The 26,114-nt window shown below is 33.4% G+C and overlaps 2 protein-coding genes across 3 annotated transcripts; both read right to left on the bottom strand.

Annotated features, from left to right (window-relative positions):
* Nucleotides 1-603: 603 nt before the first annotated feature.
* SppL (signal peptide peptidase-like protein) lies at nucleotides 604-12,202 on the bottom strand. 2 transcript variants are annotated; one of them, XM_013312403.1, is made up of 10 exons: nucleotides 12,024-12,202; nucleotides 8,642-8,774; nucleotides 5,369-5,520; nucleotides 4,838-4,969; nucleotides 4,233-4,418; nucleotides 3,746-3,908; nucleotides 3,181-3,317; nucleotides 2,858-2,973; nucleotides 2,222-2,380; nucleotides 604-1,504 (listed from the first exon to the last, which is right to left on the bottom strand). In XM_013312403.1, exons 2-10 carry the CDS (start codon nucleotides 8,710-8,712, stop codon nucleotides 1,430-1,432), a joined length of 1,191 nt encoding a protein of 396 aa, XP_013167857.1. In that variant the 5' UTR covers nucleotides 8,713-8,774; nucleotides 12,024-12,202; the 3' UTR covers nucleotides 604-1,429. The 2 variants fall into 2 exon arrangements, with proteins under 2 accessions (XP_013167857.1, XP_013167858.1); XM_013312404.1 differs by having other exon boundaries at nucleotides 4,838-4,957.
* Nucleotides 12,203-12,864: 662 nt separating this feature from the next.
* On the bottom strand, nucleotides 12,865-25,890 carry LOC106117582 (apoptosis-inducing factor 3). Its single transcript, XM_013311949.1, has 4 exons — nucleotides 25,673-25,890; nucleotides 25,446-25,535; nucleotides 24,825-25,159; nucleotides 12,865-14,921 (listed from the first exon to the last, which is right to left on the bottom strand). Exons 1-4 carry the CDS (start codon nucleotides 25,728-25,730, stop codon nucleotides 13,632-13,634), a joined length of 1,773 nt encoding a protein of 590 aa, XP_013167403.1. The 5' UTR covers nucleotides 25,731-25,890; the 3' UTR covers nucleotides 12,865-13,631.
* Between the last annotated feature and the right edge of the window lie 224 nt (nucleotides 25,891-26,114).

Below are 26,114 nucleotides of genomic sequence, written 5' to 3'. Positions count from 1 at the left end.
TTCTTACAACAAACCTTAAAAAAAAAACAAAGCGCATTTCTTAATCTAAACATCTTATGTTCTCATAACTATTTTAAATCCATATCGAATGAAAAATTAACAATTTTTAATACATATTAAGAATCTGTAAGAGCAAATTTCAATGAGCGCTAAGAAAGTTCCTAACGGTAGATTTACTATGACAAATCTACAAGACTTAAGTCTGATTAAATAACTCTGTGGCTTAAAATTACAAATAATATTGAAACTAGAGCACAAAAATCAATGTTTAAAATACAAGTGTTTAAATACTAAAATATTTACCAAATTAGTATAAGAAAAAAAATTACAAGAACACAAAAAAAAAATTCTATTGCCATAACTAAAATAATTTTAAATACAACCTGGATAAGTAAGACTCCAGGGGACCACAATAATTATCTTACTTATAGAGGTTTCCCTCTAACCCAAGTTTCCCGCTTATGGTAGTCATCCTTCCGAACTGGACAATGACTTATCCAGTAAACTTATCCAGTTCTCTTGTCAAAGTTCGACTTGTATATTATTGTTAAATAAATTTAGAAAAGACTAAATATATCATAGTTCTTGTGCTCATATTTCAACTTTGTTCAACTCCATCACAACGGAAAGTAAATATATGTAATTATATTCGACATCTACAAACTTTACATTATATACCTTAATATAATATATAATGTGATCAAAGCCATATACATTAAAACTTAATGAATAACAATCATTTTATAAGCCAATTGTGATAATTATAATACGATGTAACTATTAACATATTTTCATACAAACAACTTCCTATTTATGAATACAAAAAGAAACATCAAAATCTTTTAAAAGTATAAGTATAACAATTCATAGTGTAACAAATAATTACTATGCCAGATAATGGTAACACTGACTTCTGACAGATGTCATTGACGTCTGACAGATGTCACTATATCATTGTAGATAATGTAAAGATTTCTCTATATTTTTCTTGTTTTAATTTGACATTTATTTTAATCATAACTGCTTAAATATTATCCGTAAACCAGTGAGAGAATATAACAATCACTAAATTGATTTCAATACTTACTCTTTGATAATTTAGATATATTTCCTTCAAAACCATGAACAAACAGTTTTCGACATTTTAACGCATAAAATTATCACACTACAATAGACAATATCAAAGATTTCACTTCTAAAGTTTCTGTTTTTTAATTTTAATTTCCATAGCTAAGCTGTACAACTGACAGATTAGAATTGTCTATTGCTATTAAACATCTAACCACAAAGGAATAAACTGGCAACACTGTCATAGTAATATAATGTAGACTATAAATGAAGCATACTTATATTTCGGAAGCTGACGTTTGTACGTTGGTTTATTTGCCAACTACTGGGGGGGATATAACATTTGTTAATTTCTGTTTCTTCACACGTCAAAGTCAGCGCCGGATTTTCCATTAGGTGCGATGAACGGCTCACTCCACATTCGCCTTAGATCACCCTGGATATAAAAAAAATCATCGTTTAACAATAAAACACAATAATTAAGCGTCAATAGCCTAATGGTTTAAGAGTACGGGTTTCCGATCACGAAGTCGGGGGTTCGAATCCCCCCATTCGACTATTGTCGTAAACCATATCCTAGCACAAGCCTAAAGCTTAGTTGGAATGGTTAAAGAAATATTAGTAAATTTACAAAAAAATCTGCTAATATTTTATACAAAAAAAATACTATAAAAATAATTTATAATGCAGTGTACAGGCCAAACAAGAATATGAAAAAACCTGAGTTAGGAGCTCCTTATCATCTTTTTTGTTATATCACTTACTGTGGGTTTCTGTGACCAAAATCTCTGTATAAAACATATCCTCATCCGTCTTTCGTCCATTCATCAACAGGAATTTTTATCTCAGAAACTCACGGTTACTAAGGTATGTAAAGAAATTAGCATTTTTGAGCAATTAGTCGAGATTTTTATATTCTTGGTCAGCCATAATTAAATTACTTGAGTTTCTACTAATGAAACACTAAAAAGCATAGTTTTATTGACAATTTCTCAAACCACTCGATACAATCAGACGATATAATCAAACTCTTTACAATCAGAGTTTTATTGACAATTTCACAAACCACTCGATAATGTTAAATTGTGTACAAACGAATCTTTATAAATTTATTTTATGATTCGTCAGTTTACAAACTGTCACTGTACATTACCTTGACGTATGCCATGGTGAGAAGTGGCAGCAGCGTGAAGGGCACCAGGTAGAGCAACGCGGGCTGAGCTGCCTTGAACACCTCCGCGGACACAGTCGCCGTCAGCAGACCCAGGAAGTAGCCCAGCAGAGAACAGTGGAAGTACGTTAGACGGGAACCCTGAAATGACAACGAAGGAACATTAACTACGGAAGAATATAAATACGGAAGGTATACAACTGACAATGGTTAAATATTAAATTTATAGTTCGACAAGAATCTTAAGCCTTTGGAAAAATTCCCGAACAACGTCTCATTCTTGACAGAGTAATATTTTCACCAATAAGAGTGTGGCAGCTGCACGGTATAATGTTGCCATGTTTATATTTTTCCAAATTCCAGGAAAAATATCACATGTGGTGATTTATCGTGAAGGTTACGTAGCTGAGTATTTAATATCAGCGAATTTCGAAAGTAATTGGGAAATTTTTGTTTCCTGATAACCCTAAAATATTTGTAGACCCAGTCATTACATAAAAAAACTGCCAAGATTCTTAATTAACAATATAATTAACAGTAAATCACAGAGCTGTCCACTAGTTCATAGTACATCTTCATGTTTTCTTTCAACATGCGAATTTAAAGTATTTGACATACCATAGACCTAGGTCCGGGCACCTGCCCCATCTGGCAGACAAGAGTGGCCTTCTTGTAGGCGTCGTAGCGCAGCACGAAGCACAGCAACAGACCAGGCATCACGATGTCACCCAGACCTATTGTAATTATTATATAATTTGATTGTTGCCAAATGTTATCAAGAGATTCTAAAACGTCTGCTATAATGGACAGGGGGTGGGGATGACCTTGAACACAAACTCATCTAACAAAAATCTGAGTAATTTCCACTTGATACCTGTCTTTTGTGTGTTCGTTGTATTGTATACGTTGCTGGGGACTCTATTCTATATGATCAAGGTTACCCAGCATAGAGAAGTGTCCCTGGTGGTGCATCGAGGGGAAGACGAGCTTGGCGGGCAGTGACAGCTTGGGTGCATCCCGCATCGCGCCTCCTAACTGCAATCTGCGTGCCACTACGTTCATTGGATTCTCCGCCGGCCTAAAGAAAATATAAATGCATTTAAAAACTATACCCTACAAAATATATTATTCCAAACTAGCAGTTACCCGTGACATCACCTGGGCAGAAAAAAATCAAATAATAAATATAGCCTATTAATTAATAATTTTCTAATTCGGTTCAGTAATTTCAGAGTTTATTCAATGAAGACATACAAACATAAAATCAAATCTTCCTCTGTATCATATTACTATATATCAATGCATAAATCTGAACATACCGACACTACTTTTTTATATCACTACTATAAAAATGTAAAAAAAATCTACATTTAATATATTGTCTATGATTTTTAGTCTGTGTATTTGATTTATGCTCAAAAACGGTAACGGTAACTGTGTGATTACCGAAAAAATATAATTTTAATAAAGTATTTCACTTGAGTTTGTCAGATGTTGGTGTCATACCTGGTGGCCACTTTGACCATAACATTGGTAGTGAAGATGTAGGAGGAGAAGAAGACCCAGAAGACGTCGTAGAGCAGGAGGCCGGTCAGCAGCAGCGTGGACACTTTCAGCGAGGGCAGTCGGATCAGCGCGATGAAGGTCACGCATAGGCCCATGCCCATTGCTGAAATATTATCGTAAAAATTATTGTATTTTTCAAATATCTTGGCGTCTCTTTACCTAATCTCTAGGTTAAAATTATAGTATTTTAAAGTTTGTAACGCACAAACATATTGAAAATTGAATACAATTAAAAATCAAATAAAAATCATGGGTGAGATGGAGAGACGGTTTTAACGTTCTAACCAAAGAGACATTCATTTTGTTGTAACCATACCTGCATTATTTTAATAAAAAAAAAACATTTTATTCCTGGCCATTAATAAATATATATATAAAAATATTTTTTTTTATCAATGGCCGTAAGTTTGTTCAATGCTGTATTCACCATCCATAAGCAGCCAGTGTCCAGTGAGGACCCACACAGCGACGATGGCGGCTGCGAGGAGTGCGGCGGCGAGCTCCGGGGCGGAGTACTTGCCGCATGCGCGCGCCCCGCCCCCCACACCCGCGCCCCCCGCCACGTACTGGCACAGCGGCGTCAGCAGGAACGCCAGCGCCGCGCACGCTATTACTGCAACACAATTATTATCTTCAATATTTTTTTATATATATTATAACGTGGCAAATGAACAATTGGCCAACTGAATTTGCCAAAATAGCGAAGGCTTTAACGCTACCAGCGCCGAAGAGACATTTTTTACGGCACCCTCAATTTTTTCATGATGGGGGGAGGTAGTTTTGATAGCGATACGTGACTGTTCGAAACCCTATGACGCGGCGTACTGTCCAATGCCCTGGAAGTCACCTCCACCTGGCCATATAAAGTAATGTCCACATTTGCCAATTTTTGACTTATTTATATATGTACAGATGTCTATGGGAAACATTCACTTCGTTATTTTAGCTAAATCTGCGTTTGCCGTTTTGTACTATATAAATAAAAAATTTCGACACTTGAATGTATATGTAAAGACAATATGATTGACATACTGGCAGTGCATATGGCGACGAGGGTCTGCATGGAGTCAAAGAAGAAGAACATGATGAGCAGTGCCACAGAGGAGCCGAGCGGGAAGCACAGCGCCTGCATCGTGTTCAACGTCTGCACGTCTGGAACGAAACCAGTAACACATACTATTAAAATTCTAAATCTTATAGTACAGGAGCCAAAGTATTTGTAACTACAAAAAAACTGCTTAGTACGGTATCGGTTAGCCTTGGGTTTATGAGACCATCTATGTTGTGTGAAAAATAATGACAGGAATGACGATATGTTTTATAAAGACTCTACGTGTTAAGTGTTTACAAAGCTCTGATTCGGTTCAAAAGTTCAGCTCATATAGATTTGAACTGTTGATCTACGTCTCATCAAATAGCAGCTAAAAACGTAAATCAAAACTCTATGCAAATATGAACTGAGCTAAGCTGCATGTCGCTTCATTGCAGATCGTCTTTAATTTTAGTTGAATCACTGACTAGTGAAGGCTATCGGTTTTCGTTGTAAACCAGGAGTATACTTACTGCTGCTGTGTGAGCAGGAGGGCACAGGCTTGCCACCGAGCAGCGTCGCCTCTCGCTCCCTCTCCGCCCGCTCGCGCGCCTCCCTCTCCATATTCAAGGACCGGAAGCTGCCGTACACTATCAGTAGCATTGAGATGAGGCATGCTGACACCCTACACAAACACACATTGTTAAAACGTCACCCCAAACTTCTAATAGTCTTGTTCAATTGCAATAAATTACACTATAAAGGAATCCATCTTGGCAGCTCGGAACATCTCATCAGTCCCCGTGCAGAATACAATTTTAGGTGTGGCGGGACATAAAAGAATGCGGGGGGAGGTAACAGTGCAGCTGAGCTTGCCTTGAGCCTTAAGCAACCATATAGATTGACGCGAATACTATGAATTTTATCCGTAAGTTTCGTCTGTATACAACATACAAAAACATATTGTTCTTTCTTATGAGAAATACGGTTTGATAACATCGAGTTAAATCGCTTTTGATGTTTTCTTTATAATCAAATAAATTATCGACTATTTCGTAATTGCAATAAATTTCACAGATACAGTTATAGGAAATCGAGGTTTAGTTTTTTTTATAATTTCCCACGTACTGTTTTACACGGCAAGATTTCGATGTCAATAACGGCTCATATCCTGTGCATGATTTAAATAAAAATACAAATCTTATATTTAAATAAATGTTAACTTTCTTTCTAGTAAAAACTTATAGAAATGCTTATTGTCCAAAAACCTAACCTGATTCTTAGGTACTTTTTCACGTAAGCATATTTATCTGATTTCGTACTACTGAATTACAAGAATTGCCTCTAAATATGACAACAACGATACGAATCATCCCTGGCCTAATTAGAGTAGCATAGCCCACTCGTGCTGTAGATCGTAAGGTCTAATGAAACGTAATGGCACATCCAGCCCTCTCCAATTAGGAACGTTGTCTAACTGCCGGTGTAAGCCACTTTGTACTAACAATTGACAGACGATGCTTTACTCGTTACAAATGCAAATATCGATTTTACATAATACATCGAATACGAAAATAGAGAAGTACATACTTCGAATTTTGGTTTATATTTTTTCAGATACAAGAATGAAATTGTTTGAAATTTTGTAGGACGGTTCATTACAAATAGATTGTCAAGACTTTTTTATTGCATTTTTTTAAATATATTTTACCGTTACGAGTTCTACGTTTATATCAACTTACCTTGGGTTTCTGATTCCAAAATCTGCCTTTAAAACATATCGCCATTTCTATCTTTGACAACACAGAGATAACAATGTGTTAAAAGTGAATTTTGGACTCAGAAACTCACGGTTAAGCTAACATTCTTGGAACAAATAACTGGATCATATTCTCTTTAATAAGGATAACTAACACCAAAACTATCTTCTTATGTATACCAATATATGAGGTAACAGTTCATTAGAAACAAAAAGGGAATACTCCAAACTTTACTTAACAATAGAGAATAGCATGAACAAAGCGTGACCATAGACAAGAGTATTTAATAAACATACTCTTTGATGTGTGAGAACACTTACAATATAGACTGAAGCCTCAATCAAAAGAAAGTAACACAATAAACAAAGATTACAAGATCATTGAGCCTCTGAAAGGAAATAGCGTGGGACATAGGCAATTATCAAATCTAAATATTATAATTTATACTAATTGAAAGTAGTACAGTCGTTATTTTAACTGTTATAACTGTCATTTAAATAAAACTCTTTAATATGTATATGTAACTAACTGCTACTTTGTCCGTAGAATAAGGTAATTTTAATTTTTATGGTTCCGTACATTGAAATGAATAAAAGGTATCTTTATAGGATTACCCGATATACCCGAGCATTGTTTTATTATAATTTAAGATGGCAATGAGCAAGGTGTCACCTGAATTCGCGGAAATGGCGAAACGAATGTCACCCATAGACATCCGCAATTGCAGTTGACGCACAGAAAGACAATATTTCCCCTTCCAATGAAACCTTTTCCGTCATTTTATTTATATGTATAAATTAAATTAGTTTATATTTGTCACACTGAATAAACACATAAATTTGATACGATATTTTATCGTTTATCGGGCGCTTTATAAACTTATAGCTGAAGCCCCGATGTTTAGCTGCAATCCTCCAAACTCACTAATATTATAAACACGACTGTTTAAATGAATGTTAGAAGGTATCTCCAGAACGGGTAAACGGATCTCGATGAAATTCAGCATATATGTAGAACGTAGTCTGGAAGAACTCATAAGCTACTTATAAAGTTTTTAACAGAACGCGGAGGGATTCTCGGGCGACTGCTAATACATAAATAATGCTTCTCATTTCGAAGTTTGTTACAAAAGTTAATTCGCATTCAAGAACTGCACTAAGTTTCGTTTATTGTGAAAGTGTTTCTCCAACTGTATTCGCTGTTTTATATTCAGTACTCCGCGTTAAGACTGATCTTATTTACATTGAGAACTCAAAATATCTTCTAAAAATAATTTCGAGCCTTATAATATAACGTATGTATACAAGATATATAACTTAAAGAGGTTTAATGATTGCTTAAACGATTACTAAGTATAGATTTCTTAAATAACATATCTGAGTGCGGCATTGTATTTTTTACGTTATAAATTTTAGTTTTCGCACAATTTCACTAGTATTTACTCATAACATAATAATTTAGGTTAAAATACTTTTGATTGTTATGTATTGTTGTGATAAAACAAAACACTAGCTTACATCATAGAAAGCAATGTCCTACATTTTTTTAATGTAGCATAATATAGAAATTATTCATAAAACGTGATTTAGAATTCCGTTGGCTTGGTACATTAAATGTAAAAACTCTAAACATCGTGACATAAAAATTCGATGTCTACACGATATTACGAAAAAAGTCTAATTTCTGAATTAGTTACAATTTTTTTTTGTTTTTAATATTATAAGGTGGCAAACGAGCTAGTGGCCACCCTAACTCATCGAAATGGGGAATCTCTACCCATAGACATCCACAATTGCGAACGCGTTTCCATCTTAAACGACAGAGTACAGAAACAAAATATTTCTCCTTCGTATGCGCCCCCTTTTCTATAAAATCCCCTTTCATTCCCATCCATCCAATGTTGACCATTTGTAATAATTGCTTATATACAAATATTATATACTTTTCCAATCTCTCCCTTCATAAAACAGAACTTTTTTGAAAGATTTCGTATATATCATTTAGCATCAAATAAAGTAAGCCTTTGTTTATTTTAAAAAAAATTACTTTGACGAGTCCATGATTGAGTAGGCCCACTTGTACTCCTGGTACTCCATGTTGGCTCCGACCTGCGCCATGTTACTACGTCACTGGGCAGCGTGGGTGAAGCGGGCGGGGAGGGCTGCTCTCCGGGAGCACTCTGAAAGAAAATTACATTGATAAATTCCTAATTAAAACCATTTAACAAAGCTAGCTAGGTATAGATTACAGATTTTCCTATTAATACTTCAACACTCGCCTTTTGGTACATCAAAGTATACGGTTCAATAAAAATTGATACTTAAATTGATCCAAATGTTTAGATCATATTGAACTAAAATTTATCTACCGCTCTCTAAAGTTCTAAACTATAAATAAGGCCCATTATTAAGATGCTTCGATCTTTTTAAATTTGGAAGAAATAGATTAAGAATATGGAGTAAGCAAAAAAGTATCAATATCATGAGAACCATCTATAAAATTTGATCTTAATATGAAAATATTTTCGACTAATATTCCGAAATGGTTTAACAAAACGCGTAGCGTTCAATCAACATAATTCATCTCATAACAAACGGACGCTTCGAAAGACGAATATTTGACAATAATATTTGTAGTTGCGTGTGAGAAACTGCTACGGATTTTATAGATAACTAGCTGGCGACCGTGATTCCGTCCGCGCGCAATTAAAAAAACTAATAATATGTATGTGTACAACCAGGCTATGTTCTACATCTGTGCCAAGTTTCATCAAGATCTGTTAAGCCATTCCAGAGATACCAAGTGGGCGATAACGCCCCCTTGTGGGCGTTGCAGGTTATAGTAAAAGTTTCGTTAAGAATTCTCCGTTAATTTACATATATAGGTCACAATATTTAATTAATTTAATTTGAAGTTATAGTGGTTTTTAAATATATGAAAATATGGGGGCGCTAAAAAAATATTCATTCTCAAAGTGGGCAGTATACAAAATAAGTTTGGGAACCACTGCTTTAAACAAACATCCATCCATCTAAACATTCGCATTTATAATATTAGTAACAAGTAAGACTACACACATCAGTACAATACTAAGAATTTAACCAAACATGTAACATTGATAAGGTATCATGTAACAATTATTAGGAAAACAAAGCATACATTTATTTCTACTTAGTTCTAAGAGGAATAAGTATGTAGTTACATGCATAAATCATAGAACTATCTGTTTCTGAGAGAGTTTAGCCAAAGATTAAAAATTGCAACATTACTCTGGATTCTTATCCATTACTTTTCACTACCAAAACACCTTTTCAATGCATTCACCAGATCTAATGCGGAAGAATTTTTCATCCGAGTCAAGACAAAATATATTAACCAATGTTTAACTAAAACATTTGGATAATAATTACATACTCCTGAGTGTTATGTGTGACAATTAAATATGAAAACACATAATCATTACCCTTTGGTTAAAATTATTATTATTAGAGATAAAGTATTGATTTGACCATAAAGAATTAATGAGCAAACACTTCATTACCATAATTTAAAGTAAACTAAAATTTATCTCAATGCTTATATAGATTATCATATTTTTTTAAAACTTAAAAAGCACAATATTAAACAAGTAAGATGTCTCAAGCAGATCTTAAGTGCATACTTAAGTATACGGCAATGATGCACTGAGCGTAACTTAAAGTGCACTTAAACCACTTGAAACTTCGCAGCAACGAGATGTAGACATTAATGGAGATTCAATGTCATATTTTATAAGGTTTCTACCGTGTGATTGCGTGACCTGTGTATGTTAATAATTATTAACAAATAATATAGTTAGTAATAGGTCAGTCGTTCCACAACTTATTTTTTTATCAGGTTCCAAGTTTAAAATTTTTAACAAAGAGGAGAATGTCTTCATGCATTTAACATGCAAAATTGCAATTACCGATTACAACTAACAATAAGGAAATATAAGAGTAGCCCTAGATATATGTATGTTTAAATAACTTGATTATACATTGTTTTTGACTATTACTAAACTGGAAGTGAGCTGCAGTGTCGGTTGGGGCCATCCTAGATGGACTTTTACCGTTCAGGTCAATAAAATACTCAAAAAGGGTGGCATAAAGAGCCACCAAAACCGAGGTCCATGCATTGGAAGATGTATGAATATATATAACATATAGAAGAAGCGAGAGAGGTGTGTCAGGAGTGCACCAAATAGAGGTCTGTGGTATCTGCTTATCCCTCTGTGTTACGGATGAGTGTTATATTGTTGTTGTACTAAACTGATATGTTTGAAAAAGATTATCTCAGAATGGATTAAGATTTGGTCTGGGCATAATAGTAACTTTTGTTCAGAACCAAAATACCTATCCAATGTTAAATAACATGTTGTAATTTGCATCATTGTTCGAGACAATTAAAATTAATGTGAAAAAGTGTTTTTTTATTAAAGATTATATTATTAGTTTACAACATTGAATTTTGAACAATGGATGATCAGAATTTGTTGTATTTGTTAGTAATCAAATAAAAATGTGTCAATGAATAAAAAAACATAATATGTCTTTCTTACTATTAAAAGATATAAAGGTCAAGGGGTCAAATGATATCAGTGGAAAATTATTTATTTAGGCAAATTATTCTTTGTTACAACATAACCAGTTTTGTTTATCATTTCTTGTGTTTTTAAAGGTTTCATATATAATAATTATTACACACAAAATAAATGATATTCGTAAAGTCACAAAAAATAGCTGTTTACTACTTGCTATTTTTTTATATTTTTTGCTTACACACATGAATAATGTTTTTAGAAGAAGATAATATTAATATAGCATTTTTCTTTATAATGATTTTCTTCAAGATGTAATTTAAAATAGATATCCCCAAAAGGTAACAATTTGCCTTTCATAGTAGGTCATTTTTACAAATTTGTATAACTTATAGAATTATATATTGATTTATATAAAATAAGATATAATAACATAATTGATTTATTTAAAATAAGAAATTAAATAATTCCCCTAAAATTAAGTAGGTCATTTTATTTAATTATGTGTTTTATAATACAATTATTATTATCAGGGACCCCTCACAATACAAAATAGAAATTACTTTTAAAAAATGAAACCTTTGAATTGGTATACGATGGCATAGCTAACACCTCTGGTCAGAACAATGGATAAAAAACACCTTCAAAATAAGTAGAGCACGAAAATTTCTGTACAAACTGAAGTGAAAGGGTATCCCAGATGGACTTACAATATGAAATACTTTTAAGGTTTAGACATCGTATTTACAAATTAATTCTGTTAAATAAAGTTAAGAGATTACAGAAAACAAGAATAGATGCATTTAGAAGTAATTATAAAAGAAAGTGCATTATAATTACGGAAGCTACAAACAACAATAAGAAGCTTACCAAAATCGAGAACTGCTCCAAATTTTAAGCAATCCTCAGCCCCTTGATGCCATACTTGGTTCTTGAGTTACTATTAACAATTCCCTTACATAGAAAATAGAGTTTATTAAAATTATTAACTTAAGAAAATACACGGTCTTTTGCTTGACGATCGACTAGACAGCCATAATACACCATAGACAATGATGGGACAATGATAAATGTTGCTAGGTTGCTCTCGGGTTGCTAGCCGAAAAACACAGTTATAGCAAAGAGTAAAAGTCTTATCTATGATTTTTACCATAGACCATAGCAAAAAAGTTTAATTTGTCTTTGGTCTTTGTTTTTGTGTGTGATGGTGTGATTTCAATTCGTAATATAATAATTTTACCTCTTTACTCCTTCTTATATAATTACATGCAAGTAATTAAATCGAAAATATTTCAAAATGAAGTTGTCGCTTATATTGTTTAGGCGAAATCGATTGCCTAATGGACATATATTCAGAGGAAAAGATCGCTTAGTTAAAAGAGTAGAACCCCGCCACCTTCGTCGTTTACAAGAAAATTTTGCTATTGAAGAACAAAATATGTTTTACTTGAGGTTCCCTTATCTGACAGAGGTAAAATAATTTATTATATAAAAGTGGTAAAAAATTGTCAAGATTCTAACCTAAATACATACATATATTTATGTAATAACTGTTTATTTTTTAGGCTGAAAGCGCAGGACACGTAAAGGCAATGGGAAAGGTAGAAGAGAGAAAGCGGGCATGTCGTGATAAAAATCTAAAAATATTCAAGGAAGATGTTACACTTTATGAAAGATTGAAACACCTCAGAGTAAAGGAGAGTTGGGATTAAGCAAGAATTTGTTTTTATTATATTATTTGGTAGAATTACTGTAAATGTATTGTTTTTGAATATACAATAAGAAATAGTGAGTTTGTAGCTTTTACTCTTCTCGTATGCATTCTATCTTCTAAACTATAGTTCATACAATATGGTACCAATGATGTAATCCGAATAAAATCCGTGTTATTATAACATTATATACTTTATTTATTAACACATAACTAGTACATGGACACTGTAATATCACATTTATAGACACATATAAAACTTGAACATTATAAATACTTGTTTAAATATTTTTCAAAATTAGCTTATTTTATAGTTTAATTTATAAATTCACAGAAATATTTGCAAATAAATATTTTATATTAATACCTTTATTAGAAGCAGATAAATTTGCTTTAAATAATATATAAATTAAGATTTGAAGCACTATGTGCAATAAGCTATAATGAAGTTTTTTATTGCATTGTGAGTACATTTGACATAGCTCTGTTCTGAAAAAGATTCGATCTTAGGATAGTGATGGCCTTTTCATAATCTACATGAATACATTATGAACATAAACTATAGTTCAACAAGTCTTTTAGTTAAAAATGTTTATTATATTATAAATATTATAGATGTGTACAAGCATGAAATTTTTTAAATAACATCCTATTTCAATTAAAAATACTCGATTTAAAATTAAACTGTTACAGAACAGAGCCATTCTCTATATCAAATTCCACAATTGAATTGATAATACTAAGATAAATAATACTGAATCTTACATCTACTTTGTCCATGCGAAAGGATCATCCTTTAGATCTTTCTTGTATAAAGATTTACCTTGATATACAAGTTCTGCAAATTGAGAGACTACAGGATCCCGCATGCATGATGCCACGGCTATAACCTTATCCGAGTTATCAAAGAAAAATATAACGAATTTCAATGCATCAATATCTCCCTCTATTTGTGTGCTAGATGGTTTACCGCACCCTGCATACCGTATAGACTTCCCAAAGAGCATGGTCCAGAAATATGGCACAGTTTTGAGTTGAGTTTCCTTCTTCAAGATGTTAAGACCGGCAACTTTGCCATGGTACTGGGAAAGACCTATATGTCCAATGGCCATTTGTTCGTCATTATGAGCGAACACGGGTGCGTAAGCGATATCACCGCCAGCGTAAACGTTTTTGATATTCGTCTCCAGTTTATCAGATACAATAACCGCACCATTCGGCCGCAGTGCGATACCACTATCTTTGAGGAAGTCTGTATAGAATGTGCTTCCCACACCCAAAATCAACAGGTCTGCGGGTAATGTAGTACCATTGGCCAGTTCAACGGACTTTATCATACCATTTTCACCGATACATTTGGTAATTGTTGTTTCGAAATGGAATTTAACATTCTTCTCTTCAAATAGTTTTCTTAGACTCCTGCCAATTTCCGGTCCGAATATTAATCCGAGGGGCTCGGTGTCTTTGCCAACGACGGTCATAGACTTGGACGCTTGTGTGCAAGACGCCGCTGCCTCCAAACCGATGAAACTGAGTCCGAGAACGACCACGTTCTTGTCTTTATCTGAACCTAAAGCTTTGAGGATATTTACGGAATCCTCGTAGTTTCTAACTGTGAATATATTTTTCAAATCGATGCCTGGAATATCGGGCACTCGTGGTTTGCATCCAGTTGCAATATAAACTGTACTGTAAGGTAATTTCTTTCCGTTGCTCAGATGAACTACTTTCGCTTCTGGCTCGAGTTTGGTCGCTTCGACACCTTTAAGGATTTCTATATTTGCGTCTGTGTAATAGTCTTGGTTTCTGACTTGCAGTTTCTCTATATCTGTGGGTGTTGTTATTTTTGATATTTTGATTCTGTCGTAAGGCAGGTAGTTCTCTTTGGCGACAATAGTGATGCGTCCCTTGAAACCCTCGCCCCGTAGAGTTTCAGCGCAAGTAGCGCCCGAAGGACCTCCGCCGATGATTACTACTGAAGTGTCGTCGCAGGGCGCTCTTGATCCCATATCCTTTGATCTCTTGTTGGATTTTAAATCCGATATTTTAGCGCGCACCTGTAATGCGAAAATAGATAAATTACATAATTTTTATAACTATCAAAATGGAAAGATTTTTGAATATTTCACTATGGCCTAGTCACTCCTAACTTAGGCTCCGAGCCCATCAGTGGGTGTATAGTGAGCTGGTGATGAAGTGCTGGATAAAAATGAAACAGCATTCTAAGCATCTAAAATATGTGCACAGCTACAAGTGTGTATAAAACAAATATTTTATGAAACAATCAACTTCGTAGTTGTAGTTCATAAAATATTTACTGTTTTACACTAACTTTCAATTGTCAGTACCGTGAAGCTGTTTTGTAACGATTTATCGAGCTTGGTGTGACCTTGGTGTGACTATTTCAACGTTCCATCAAATGCAACAAGGTTATATCATTCTATTTAAACGAATGAGAATCAATGAACAATGTTAAAATGCATCGCTTTCGCATAACCAACTCTGAGCTATTCAATATAGGACCTTTCATTTTTAGTTTATATCTATATTCTTGCTAACCAAAAACACATTTTAACAAGAATCTCACTTATATTATAAATGCGAATGTGTAAATGGATGGATACTAACAACTTAGATTTTTTATTAAGGTACAGGCTCAAAGCGAATCTTGAGATGGATGGATGAATGTTTGTTCGAAGGCAACTCCAGAACGGTTCAACGGATTCTTATGAAATTTGTTACAGATGTAGAACATAGTCTGAAAGAACATATAGGTTACATTTTTTTTAATTCCGCGCGGAAAGAGTCGCGGCGACGGCTAGTTACTATATATTTATCATTACTTATTGCGCTCCCTAGTTTTATTAATTTCTCTCTGAATCTTTGACGGCTAACTAATTAACCACCATTAAATAATTAATTAGAAATAATTCTTAGTTATTTATCTTCGTATTCCATATACAAAAACAACGGATACACGTCACGTTGCTTAGACTCTTAGAGATATAGAGATCTATGACGATTACTTCATCTGTGTACATAAATCAATGAGTTACAATGAATAATAAAACAGCGGATATGAGTTGAGATATTGCAAATAATTAGAACGTTTCTCGTGGATTTCCACTGCAGAAACACTAGTATAAAACAATGCTGTCATCTCTTTCATGCTTCTTAAAAAAAAACTGCGATAACGATATGTTTTTGTTCATGTTTCGTGCCACTAATTTAGAAACAAACATTTGACGTGTGATTTCTGTATTCAGAGTCTAAATTTAGCTAACAAGTCATTTCTACTGAGTCACATGGACTGTTGGTAATTCCATAAAACATAAAATATAATTAGTGTTGTTAACACGTATTATGTTTATTTGCTATATTTTGTTTATCTCTTTTCATTATGCAGCAAGTTTTCACTGCGAAAATCACAATTTAAAAACATATTTTCCCTGTTTCGTTGTTTTATAGAGGGCCAATAGCCTAATGGTTAAGGGTACGGAGTACTGCATTTTGGGTCGCGGACGAGAGCGAAAGCGTGCCTGTGGCCCCGTCCCGATACGTTGGAGGAACAGAGAGGTTTAGTGTGTATGCCTCCGCTATGGAGGAGAATCCCACACAACTACCGCGTCCCCCCGGAGCGCGGAGTATGCATAAAACATTTCTTTCTGGAAAAAAAGGGTACGGAGTTCGAATCCCGCTATTTTACTATTGTCGTAAACCATACCCTACTACAAGCCTAGACCTTACTTGGTATTGTTAGAAATAAAATCCGAAAATGAGTCAATGTATTGCCTCAACACTAGCCTTACTAAAATGTCGACGTTTGTGTCCACATTCATTCTGACACTAGACTTTGTAACGAGAGCACGTCATTCGCGCCAAAGAATTGTAATTAATAATGTCTAAAAGTATGGTACAAATGAAATTGGTAAATTAAGAAAAATGTACTAAAATATTATATCATAAAAAATCTAATTTATTTCTGTTTTTTTTTACCACAGAATTACAAAAACAATAATTCAGTTTCTACGGTGGAAACTCAAAGTAACGTAATGCAGTTTGAAAACATTGCACGCCTTTATTATTACGTCATAGTAGTCATGTGAAATACGGACAGGGTCGGTAAGCGAGGTCGCAGAATTGCAAGAAATTTTTCCTCGTCCATTTTACTCTCGGATCACATTTAAATTTTGATTATTTAGGAAAAAAAGTAGTCTTAGAAAAACCAGAGATCTATGTTTATGTACAAATTAACTGTAGCTCGCGACTCCGTCCATGCGGAATAAAAAAAAATAATAGCCTATGTGCGTCCTTACTATGTTCTATATGTATGCAAAATTTCAGCAAGATCCACGCAGCCATTCTGGAGATATCTTCAAACAAATATCCATCCATCCATTCATCTAAACATTCACATTTATAATATTAGTAAGAAATACGCGAGTGTAAACTGAATTTAATAAATTAATAAGAGATTGACATTAAACAATGTTCATATGATTATTATGTACTTTATACCCCACATAACTTTATTATGAAGGCGACTGCGCTGTTCTGTCAGCCCCATAGATATAAATTCCAAAGAGTTACGTCATGTTTCGAACAATCTTACAAAAAAAATCACATATGACTAAACATTAATTCTGATCACATGTGCGAAATGGAAAACATAACATGATAAAAAACGGAAATAATTACGTTTTAAACGTTGTCAAATAATATAATTAAAAACATGACACTCATGCTAATTGGAGTAGGCAGAGATTACGAACTTCCTGTGCAATAATGGCACACCTTTCTTCTTTTTTAATTTTAAGTAATTCTTTACTTGATTTGTATACATAATTGTCTGTATAGTCTTTATAACCTATCTTTTTAAAATAACGTAGAAAGGAAATGGAAAAAAAATGATACATCATAACATAAAATCGTAATAAAGTTCAATAGAATCCGATCGATAATTTTATATGCATTTTGATATCCTTATCTAATCTTTAGTAGACTAAAAAAATGTAAGCTAATGTTCTTAAAGTACTAAAGCAATATAAATATATATTTTTTGCACCTTATGAAAACAGTATAGTATACGTCACGAATATTATAAGAACATTACGTACTTTGTTCCTATATTTATATATATAATTCTTCTGTGAGTGTGTATGTCACTGAACTTCTCTCAAACGACTGGACCGATTTTGATGAAATTTTTTGTGTGTGTTCAAGGGGATCTGGGAATGGTTTAGATTCACAATTTTCATCAAATATTAACTTCATATTAATTTATTCAAATTAAAGACATGTAGACAGGACAACGTCTGTCGGGTCCGCTAGTCTTAACAATAAAAAATTAGTAACGGATCATATCAGAAACACAAAATAACTCGTTATCCTTCATAGTGTGAAAGAGACCTTGTTCAAGCACATAACTAGGTCGAACATATTTTTACCAAAGTTAACTGTATGGTTTTGTTTAAAGCGAAGTTACGATAACTAACAAGTTTGAACAAGGCTCATTTAATATACCAAGACGCCGCGGCAATTAAACTAATTAAAAACAAGCTATCGCCCGCGACTCTATCCGCGGAGAATTAAAAGAAAAAAACTCAAAATGTAGCCTATTTGTTCTTTCAGACTATATTCTACATCTATGCCAAATTTCAAAGAGTTCCATGCAGCCGTTCCAGAGATCATCATCATCAGCTCACTATACGTCCCCACCGAGGGACTCGGAGCCTACCCTAAGTTATGGGTGACTAGACCATAGTCAACCACGCTGACCCAATGCGGGCTGGTTGACTTCAAACATGTCTTTGAATTTCTTCTCAGATATTTGCAGGTTGCATCACGAAGTTTTCCTTCACCGTAAGAACGTCGGATAAATGTACATATGCCAAGCGGAAATCGAAAGACACATTGGTACATGGCGGGATTCGAACTCAGGACCTGCAGATTGCAAGTCAAGGGCCTGACTGCTAAGCCACCGACGGTCTGTTCTAAAGATACCTTCTAAGAAACATCCATCAGTCTATCCGAACATTCGCCCTTATATATTAGTAAGAGTAATAAGTTTTTTGACTAAAACGTAACTATTCGACTTCAGGAAGTTATAACAATTATCAAGTAACTACACTGTTAATTTCCTTCCTCCAATAAATAAAAAACCCAAGTACTATAAAATGATAAATATTGATTTATATATATACAATACCAGACTGATTACATATAATGCGATAACATGATTGATTGAAAGAAAACTTATCAAGTAAATATATCAATGTAAATCATTTTATTTCTAATCTAATTGATTATTGCCCGAATTCTGAAACGTCACTCAAATATGTAACGGCGTCTTAAAAGATAAGACCACGCTTAAACTCCAATATGGAATTTTCAAACGTCAGTTAAAGGCGCATCTCAAATTTGAGGCTACTCAAGTAAGACGATGCTTACAGGCCACTCAAACCAAATTTCGTATTCTCAATCGTCACTCAGTGTCATTTTTCTGTCAAATGAACTGTCATGTCGACTTAAGTTTGTCAAAAATTTAAGAGCGGTCGTGAGGCATCTCAAATCTCTCTCAAATCTTAAATCTCAAAAACCTTACGAGAAACCATGTCTTTATCGTCGTTATCATCGCTTTCGGACCATGAAAGGAGTAGTGTATGTCGGCGAAACCCCAGAAAAGTCGATGCTTTCACAAAGTACACGGATGCGGAGTTTCGCTCAAGGTTTCGGTTTTGTAAAGAAACTGTTCTCTATTTGGACTCCGTATTCGGAAAAACTATTCAGCCGGTAACACGACGGAACAGAGCGCTGAGTTCGAAAGACCAAATACTTATTGCACTGCGATTTTATGCGACCGGGAGCTACCAAAGAATGGTAGGAGATACTTTTAACGTAGCACAAGCGACGGTACATAGGATCGTTCATAGAGTTACTGCAAAGATAGCAGAGTTGAAACCTATTTATATCCAAATGCCGACTGCAGAAGAATATATTGGAATTGCAAATAGGTTTGTAGCGACATTTTTCTTTGCCCGCGTCGGCCTGCTTCGAACTTTTCGTCAATAAATGATATATATATATATATTAATACGTCTCACAGGTTTTACTCCATTGCGGGATTTCCCAGAGTAGTGGGGGCAGTGGACTGCACTCATATTAAAATTAACTCACCAGGTATGTACACCGTTAACTACTTATTACTAGATGAACAAATGATTAAAGGCGAGGAATACTCATATTTATGTTTATTTTTAGGGGGATCTAATTCAGAAATGTTTCGGAATAGAAAAGGATACTTTTCACTTAACATTCAAGTTGTGTGCGACTCCAATTTATGCATAAGAAACATAATTGCCAGATGGCCTGGCTCTGTGCACGATAGCACAATTTTTAATGATTCACCCTTATGTGCCCAATTTGAACGTGGCGACTTTGGCTCTATGGTGCTTCTTGGAGATAGTGGCTACCCCTGTCGACCATACCTTTTAACACCAATACTAAATACACAAACGCCTGCTGAAGAAGCATATAATCAGGCACATGTTAAAACCCGAAACGTTGTGGAAAGGCTTTTTGGCGTTCTGAAACGAAGATTTCCTTGCCTTCAAGTGGGGATGGGTTTAAACATAAAAAATGTTCCAGCTGTCATCACTGCATGCGCAGTACTGCACAATATTGCAGTTTTACAGAACGATCCACTTTTAGAAGAGGACACCGTGGACATGGAAGAGTTTATGCATCCACCTGTCGGCATTGAGTGTAATGAAAATTTTATTATCAGGACAACCTTAATCAATACACATTTCTCTTTTTAAACTTGGTTTTATTTTTTAAAAGAAACAATATTTATTTTTAACAGTGGTCAGGGATTTCGGGTGGCTGTTAACTCGTTTGCCACCTTATAATATAAAACAAAATAATATAAAAAAATTTAATATAAACAAAGTTTCAATTGGTCTTTTTTCATTTTGATTAATAGAATATCATCATAACATAAAAGTAAAAGTAGGAATAATAGATTAAGATTTATTTTTATTATAATTAATTCATTTTCATTTAGTTTTCAATTTATTTAATCTTAATTTTAGTATTTGTATTTCTAACTTATGTTTACTAATCATTTGTCTATATTCTAAGTTAGCATTTCTTAATTTTGCTCTAAAATAAGCATGCTTAAGGTCATCGCCATGCCTTTTTTTAATTGTTTTGGATTTTGCCTGCCCTGAAAAAGTTTTATCAATAAATAAATTTAACAATGTAGTAATAACTTCAAAAAGGTAAATAAGGTTCTAGATTACAAACAATTATATTTACCAGGGTTTGAGGTAGCAGCTGAAGGTACATTTTCCTTTTCAGGTAAATTATTTATAGTGAGACAGTGGGTAGCATCATGGTTATCTAAAAAATGATTATAAACAAAGTTTAGTAAACTGTATTAATACTAAACATTTGTAACAATTATTTTATAATAATTACCAGAATTTATGGAAATCATCATCATCAACCTGCCCTTATCCCTATCGGGTCGGCACAGTATGTACTACTCCTCCATACATCTCTATCAGCTGTCATATCCGAGTCTACCCTCTTCCTACGCATATCCTCTAGCAGAATTTATACTATAATAAAAAATAAACTATTCTACTATACTATACTGTAATAAAAAAAACCTGAGCGGTAGTTTTAGGGAATACGATCATATTTCCCTTAACTCTGCATTATTATCTGTATGTACATACCACTCTGCACACATAAATTATCTGTGTTTGTTTCAATGGTAAGCAAATTATCTGGTGGATTTATTTCATTTTCATTATAAGTATTCGCTTCATCACCTAAAAATAAAATATTATAATGTTGGGCAGTGAAAGGGGCGCATGAAAAGAGAGCAGATGTGGCAGAAAAGAAAGATTGTTAAGATGGGATGATATGTGACGAGTGGGATAAGTATGTGAATATGATGACTATGATGAAGATATACAATCGGAAACAACAGAGTTTTCATATTCCAGGCTGCACATTTCAATGGCAATATACCAACTTATTTTTATTGAATATAAAATGTATGTACTAATTGTAATGCCAATATGCTACACTAACCAAAATATAATGCAGCATCATCATATACATTGGATAGAGGCTGAACTTGTGGAGCTACCATAGCTAAAACTTGTGCATCTTGTTCGGTAAGTATACGTTTATAAGCACCACCACCAGTGAGATTTATTTCTTTCTATAGATATGTGAAAAGAAAAGCTTATTATGATATCTTCTATTACTTGATAAGAAATTAAAAATATACATACCTTATCCATAGCTGCCTTCTTTTTAATTTCCTTACATTTTTCATAAAATTGATGACGCTAAAAATATTGTGGTATTAAATAAATAAATAAATAATAGTTACTGAACATTTATGTTTGTAATATTTATCTTGAAAGCAATATAAAATTTTCCTACATTGAATTCAGCTAAATTCTTCTTTGACCGCTGTTTCATATTTTCGTATAAGTGGCGGAGTTGTTGCCATGTTCTGGTGCCACTCACAGCTACTGAATTATACTGCTGGCACACAGAATCCCAAGTATCTCGTTTCTTTGTAATAATGTTTGCATTCGTCTCTTTATTTTCTATAACATCCCTGTATCTTCAAAAACATGTTTATTTAATAATGCTTTAAATATTATTAAAGTTATATAACAAATATTAGTGCTTACTTGTATACAAGATTTAAAAGAGTTTCTTTCTCAAAAGACGTATAATTACTTCCCCTTTTTTTCTTTTCTTCCATAGTCTATTACGAGTTGTGGAAATTAATGTGTAACACGCTTCCAACTTTAAAAAAAAGGTTCTTGATTGAAGGAGATGAATATTTTGAAAACGTCGCACTGTTATTATTCACAATATCAAAATAAACAATAATGTCCGGTGCATTCCATTCTACAAATATACGGCCAAAATTATTTATTTTTTGTTAAAAATAATTAAAATAGATATGATATTCTTTTATTATAATCTTCTTTGCTATCAATTAAAAAAATACGAAATACTCATAGCATGCAGTATTTTTTTAATATTCTTTGATATTTGGGAATAAACTCATCTTACAACTATACATTGTCTAACCCTTGCTGCGTGAACCGGATACAAAAAGTTAATTTTAAGAAAATGTAATTGAGAACAAATCTTTTCTACATACTCTTTGACACAGAACAGAGGTTGTTGCCATGACGTAAAAATGTTACGTCTACTTACGGAATCACGCGCTTAGATGTCTTGATTAGCGTTTGTGAATTCCACTTAAGTTTTGACGTCTCTTAAATTATAAGCACTGCTTACGAAAGTAGATATTTGAGTGACGTTTCAGAATTCGGGCATATATCATTTATCATACAATAACCTACTAACGATCGAGACATATTGACATTGCAATTAGTATAAAATTTCTTTATAAAAATTCTTTTTTTCCTTTGAAAAAAAAAAACTTCTCAGATTCATATGCTGAAGCAACTATTTACGAAGCTAAAGAGCAACTAAATCGTTTTTTTTTAATTCGTCTTTCCCACTTTATGACCATGACCAACTTAGAACTTTTTGATTTATAATTTATCATTGGCGCTAATTTTACTATAATACGTTATTTAACTATAATTATATAGATCTTTTTCCATAGATTTCTTTTATAAATTCAGTTCGTTTTTCAAATTCTAAGTTTCCAATAAAACTTTAACGTGTTTTCCAATACATAAAAGTCTATTAAGTTGGAACAAACCGTAAAACGATAAGGTGGAAACGCCTTCGTCCAGCGGATAACAATGTTAGGCGTGGTATTACTCACTTATTTGTTAGTCACAAGTTTTAACTGCTAACCACGAGTCAAAATCCTCGTTTAAAACCTATTGTTATCTCTGTTTTGTCAAACATGAAAAGGATATGTTTTATACAGAGATTTCGGTCTCAGAAATGGACGTAAATTAAGTTCGATTTTATTTACTTTTTTTCATAAGAGAAGAAGGCAAACGAGCGGCGGGAACACAGAGGTGATTATCGACACCTCTGGACGTCCGCAATACTAGACGAACCGAAAATGCGTTGCCGGCCTTTTCCATTCTCATTATACGACTTTTCGTCCATGTCAACGTCGACAAACCTTTTTACTTAACATAGTCTTCATTAAATTGTATTTGCAGCAATAACAATATTCGTTAATGATATAAGTTTATAAAACTACGGAAAAAAGTTAATGGACTTGTAAGTTCTGCTATGACGCCAGGGCTTTTGTCTTATTGCTTATTTTTTCTAACATTTTTAATTAAACAATAAATTAAGTAAAACAATTATGTCCAATAATATATTTGGCAATCTCGAAAAATTCGGCAACTCTTTTTTTAAATGTAGAAAAAAAATTAGGAGTTTACAATAAGCACTATAATAGTATAAACTTAATAAAAGTCCGCCCTTATCTTTATTATTCACCTCGCAATCTTGCGATGTGAGCGCGACATCCCGGTATTACGGAATTTAGATTAAAATTCCTATAGCCATTAGGAATTTCAATTATTAGATTTTAGTACAAATGAAATTTCCGTGAACGATTATAAAAATTTAACCGGCAGTTAACTTTTTTTTAATGAATTACTTTTTGACATATGCAAGAAAAATCACAGAATTTTTAGATGCTTTTCTTGCATGTCCAAGGTTTATAACAGTAGTCGCCCGCGACTCAGTTCGCACGGAATGAAAAAAACCTTAATTAGTAGCCTATGTGTTTGTCCAGACTTTGTTCTACATCTATGACCAATTTCCATGGAATCCATGCTGCCGTTCTGGAGATACCTTCAAAGTAACATCCATATATCCAGCTCCCGAGGCCTTCTAACATGCCTCACTTTTATGCTACAAACACTTCGTCTTTGTGTAAAAATCAATAATATTAAATATAAAAAAGCACTTACTTTAACTTCTCCTTTTTCTGTCACAGTAACTTGATAGCATGGTAAGGAATCAAAACCGGGGAAGTCTTCTATATCACCGGTTTTCAAATTAAAGCATGCCCCATGCCAGGGACACCTCACCCTTCCATCTCCTAGGGCTCCAGTCACAAGTGGGGCTCCATAATGTGTACACTTAGTGCCCACTGCACTGAATTCTCCCTTCTGTTTAACTAACAACACTTTACCCTCCTCTCCTATATCAAATACTTTCATCTCATTTTCCTTCAGATCATTTGCTTTACAAACTACAGATTCCACATAATGGTTTGTTGAATCAGTTCGTGATATTGTCCCACCTATTGATAAAAAAAAATTATGATTACTTATGGTTTTTAAATGGGAAATAATCTTTGTATATTATTAATTTAAAAATTAATATTAAAACGAAATATTTTCATAAAAATTATACTTTTTGCATTAGTCATAAAAATCAAATATAGTTACTATGTAGGCTTGAAACTAATATCGTAAGAATTGTTCTTAAAACACATATCGATTGATTTTATTTTTTTTAACATGTGACTTAATTTTATTCTGATATATTTATATTACAAATATTGTACTTTTTATTTTATTACTTACGATTTTCATTTTCATTTTTACTTGTTCCACATTTAGGAGAAAAGGATCTTGAAGATGAAGTTCCCATAACTTTGTTTATCGTAGAATGTTCTGTAATAAATATAACACACCTACAACACAAGCCGTGACGACCGCGCAACTAATTAATAAGTTAACAATATGCCTCACTGATTACTGAGTAAAAGATAATCGGAATCTAAACTGTAAATGTAATAGAAAGGAATTACCTTGAAGAAAACAATTCGCGACCTTATTCAAGTTAAAGCGGCGGCGGAATACAAACATTTTTCCTTGTTCCGCACAGAATAAATATAACTCGTTTTTTAAAGAATTTTTGTTCTGCGTGGAAAGAAATCTTTTAGGATGTTTCGTTCATAAAATATTTATCTTTTTCTTATGTAATAGGAATAATTTGATAACGATAACTCATTTCAATCATTGCAAAATACTATGTAAAGAAACATGATCTGATTCAATTAAACAAAAAGTGATTTTTATAATTCAAAGAGCTGTGTACTCGAAGGTTGGTGTCGTATGGTCCTTTTGCGCTTAAATAAATGACATCAACTTTTGAGTACATTTTAAAAGGGTCAATAAGTAGATAAATACAAGAATTATAGTAGATAAAGGTAAGAACATGTTAAAATAATTTTCGGTTCTCTGCAATAA

Source organism: Papilio xuthus, unplaced genomic scaffold (genome assembly GCF_000836235.2).
Source record: "Papilio xuthus unplaced genomic scaffold, Pxut_1.1 DF827679.1, whole genome shotgun sequence".
NCBI classification, from domain to species: domain Eukaryota; kingdom Metazoa; phylum Arthropoda; class Insecta; order Lepidoptera; family Papilionidae; genus Papilio; species Papilio xuthus.
This window is presented reverse-complemented; position numbering and strand designations above follow the sequence as displayed.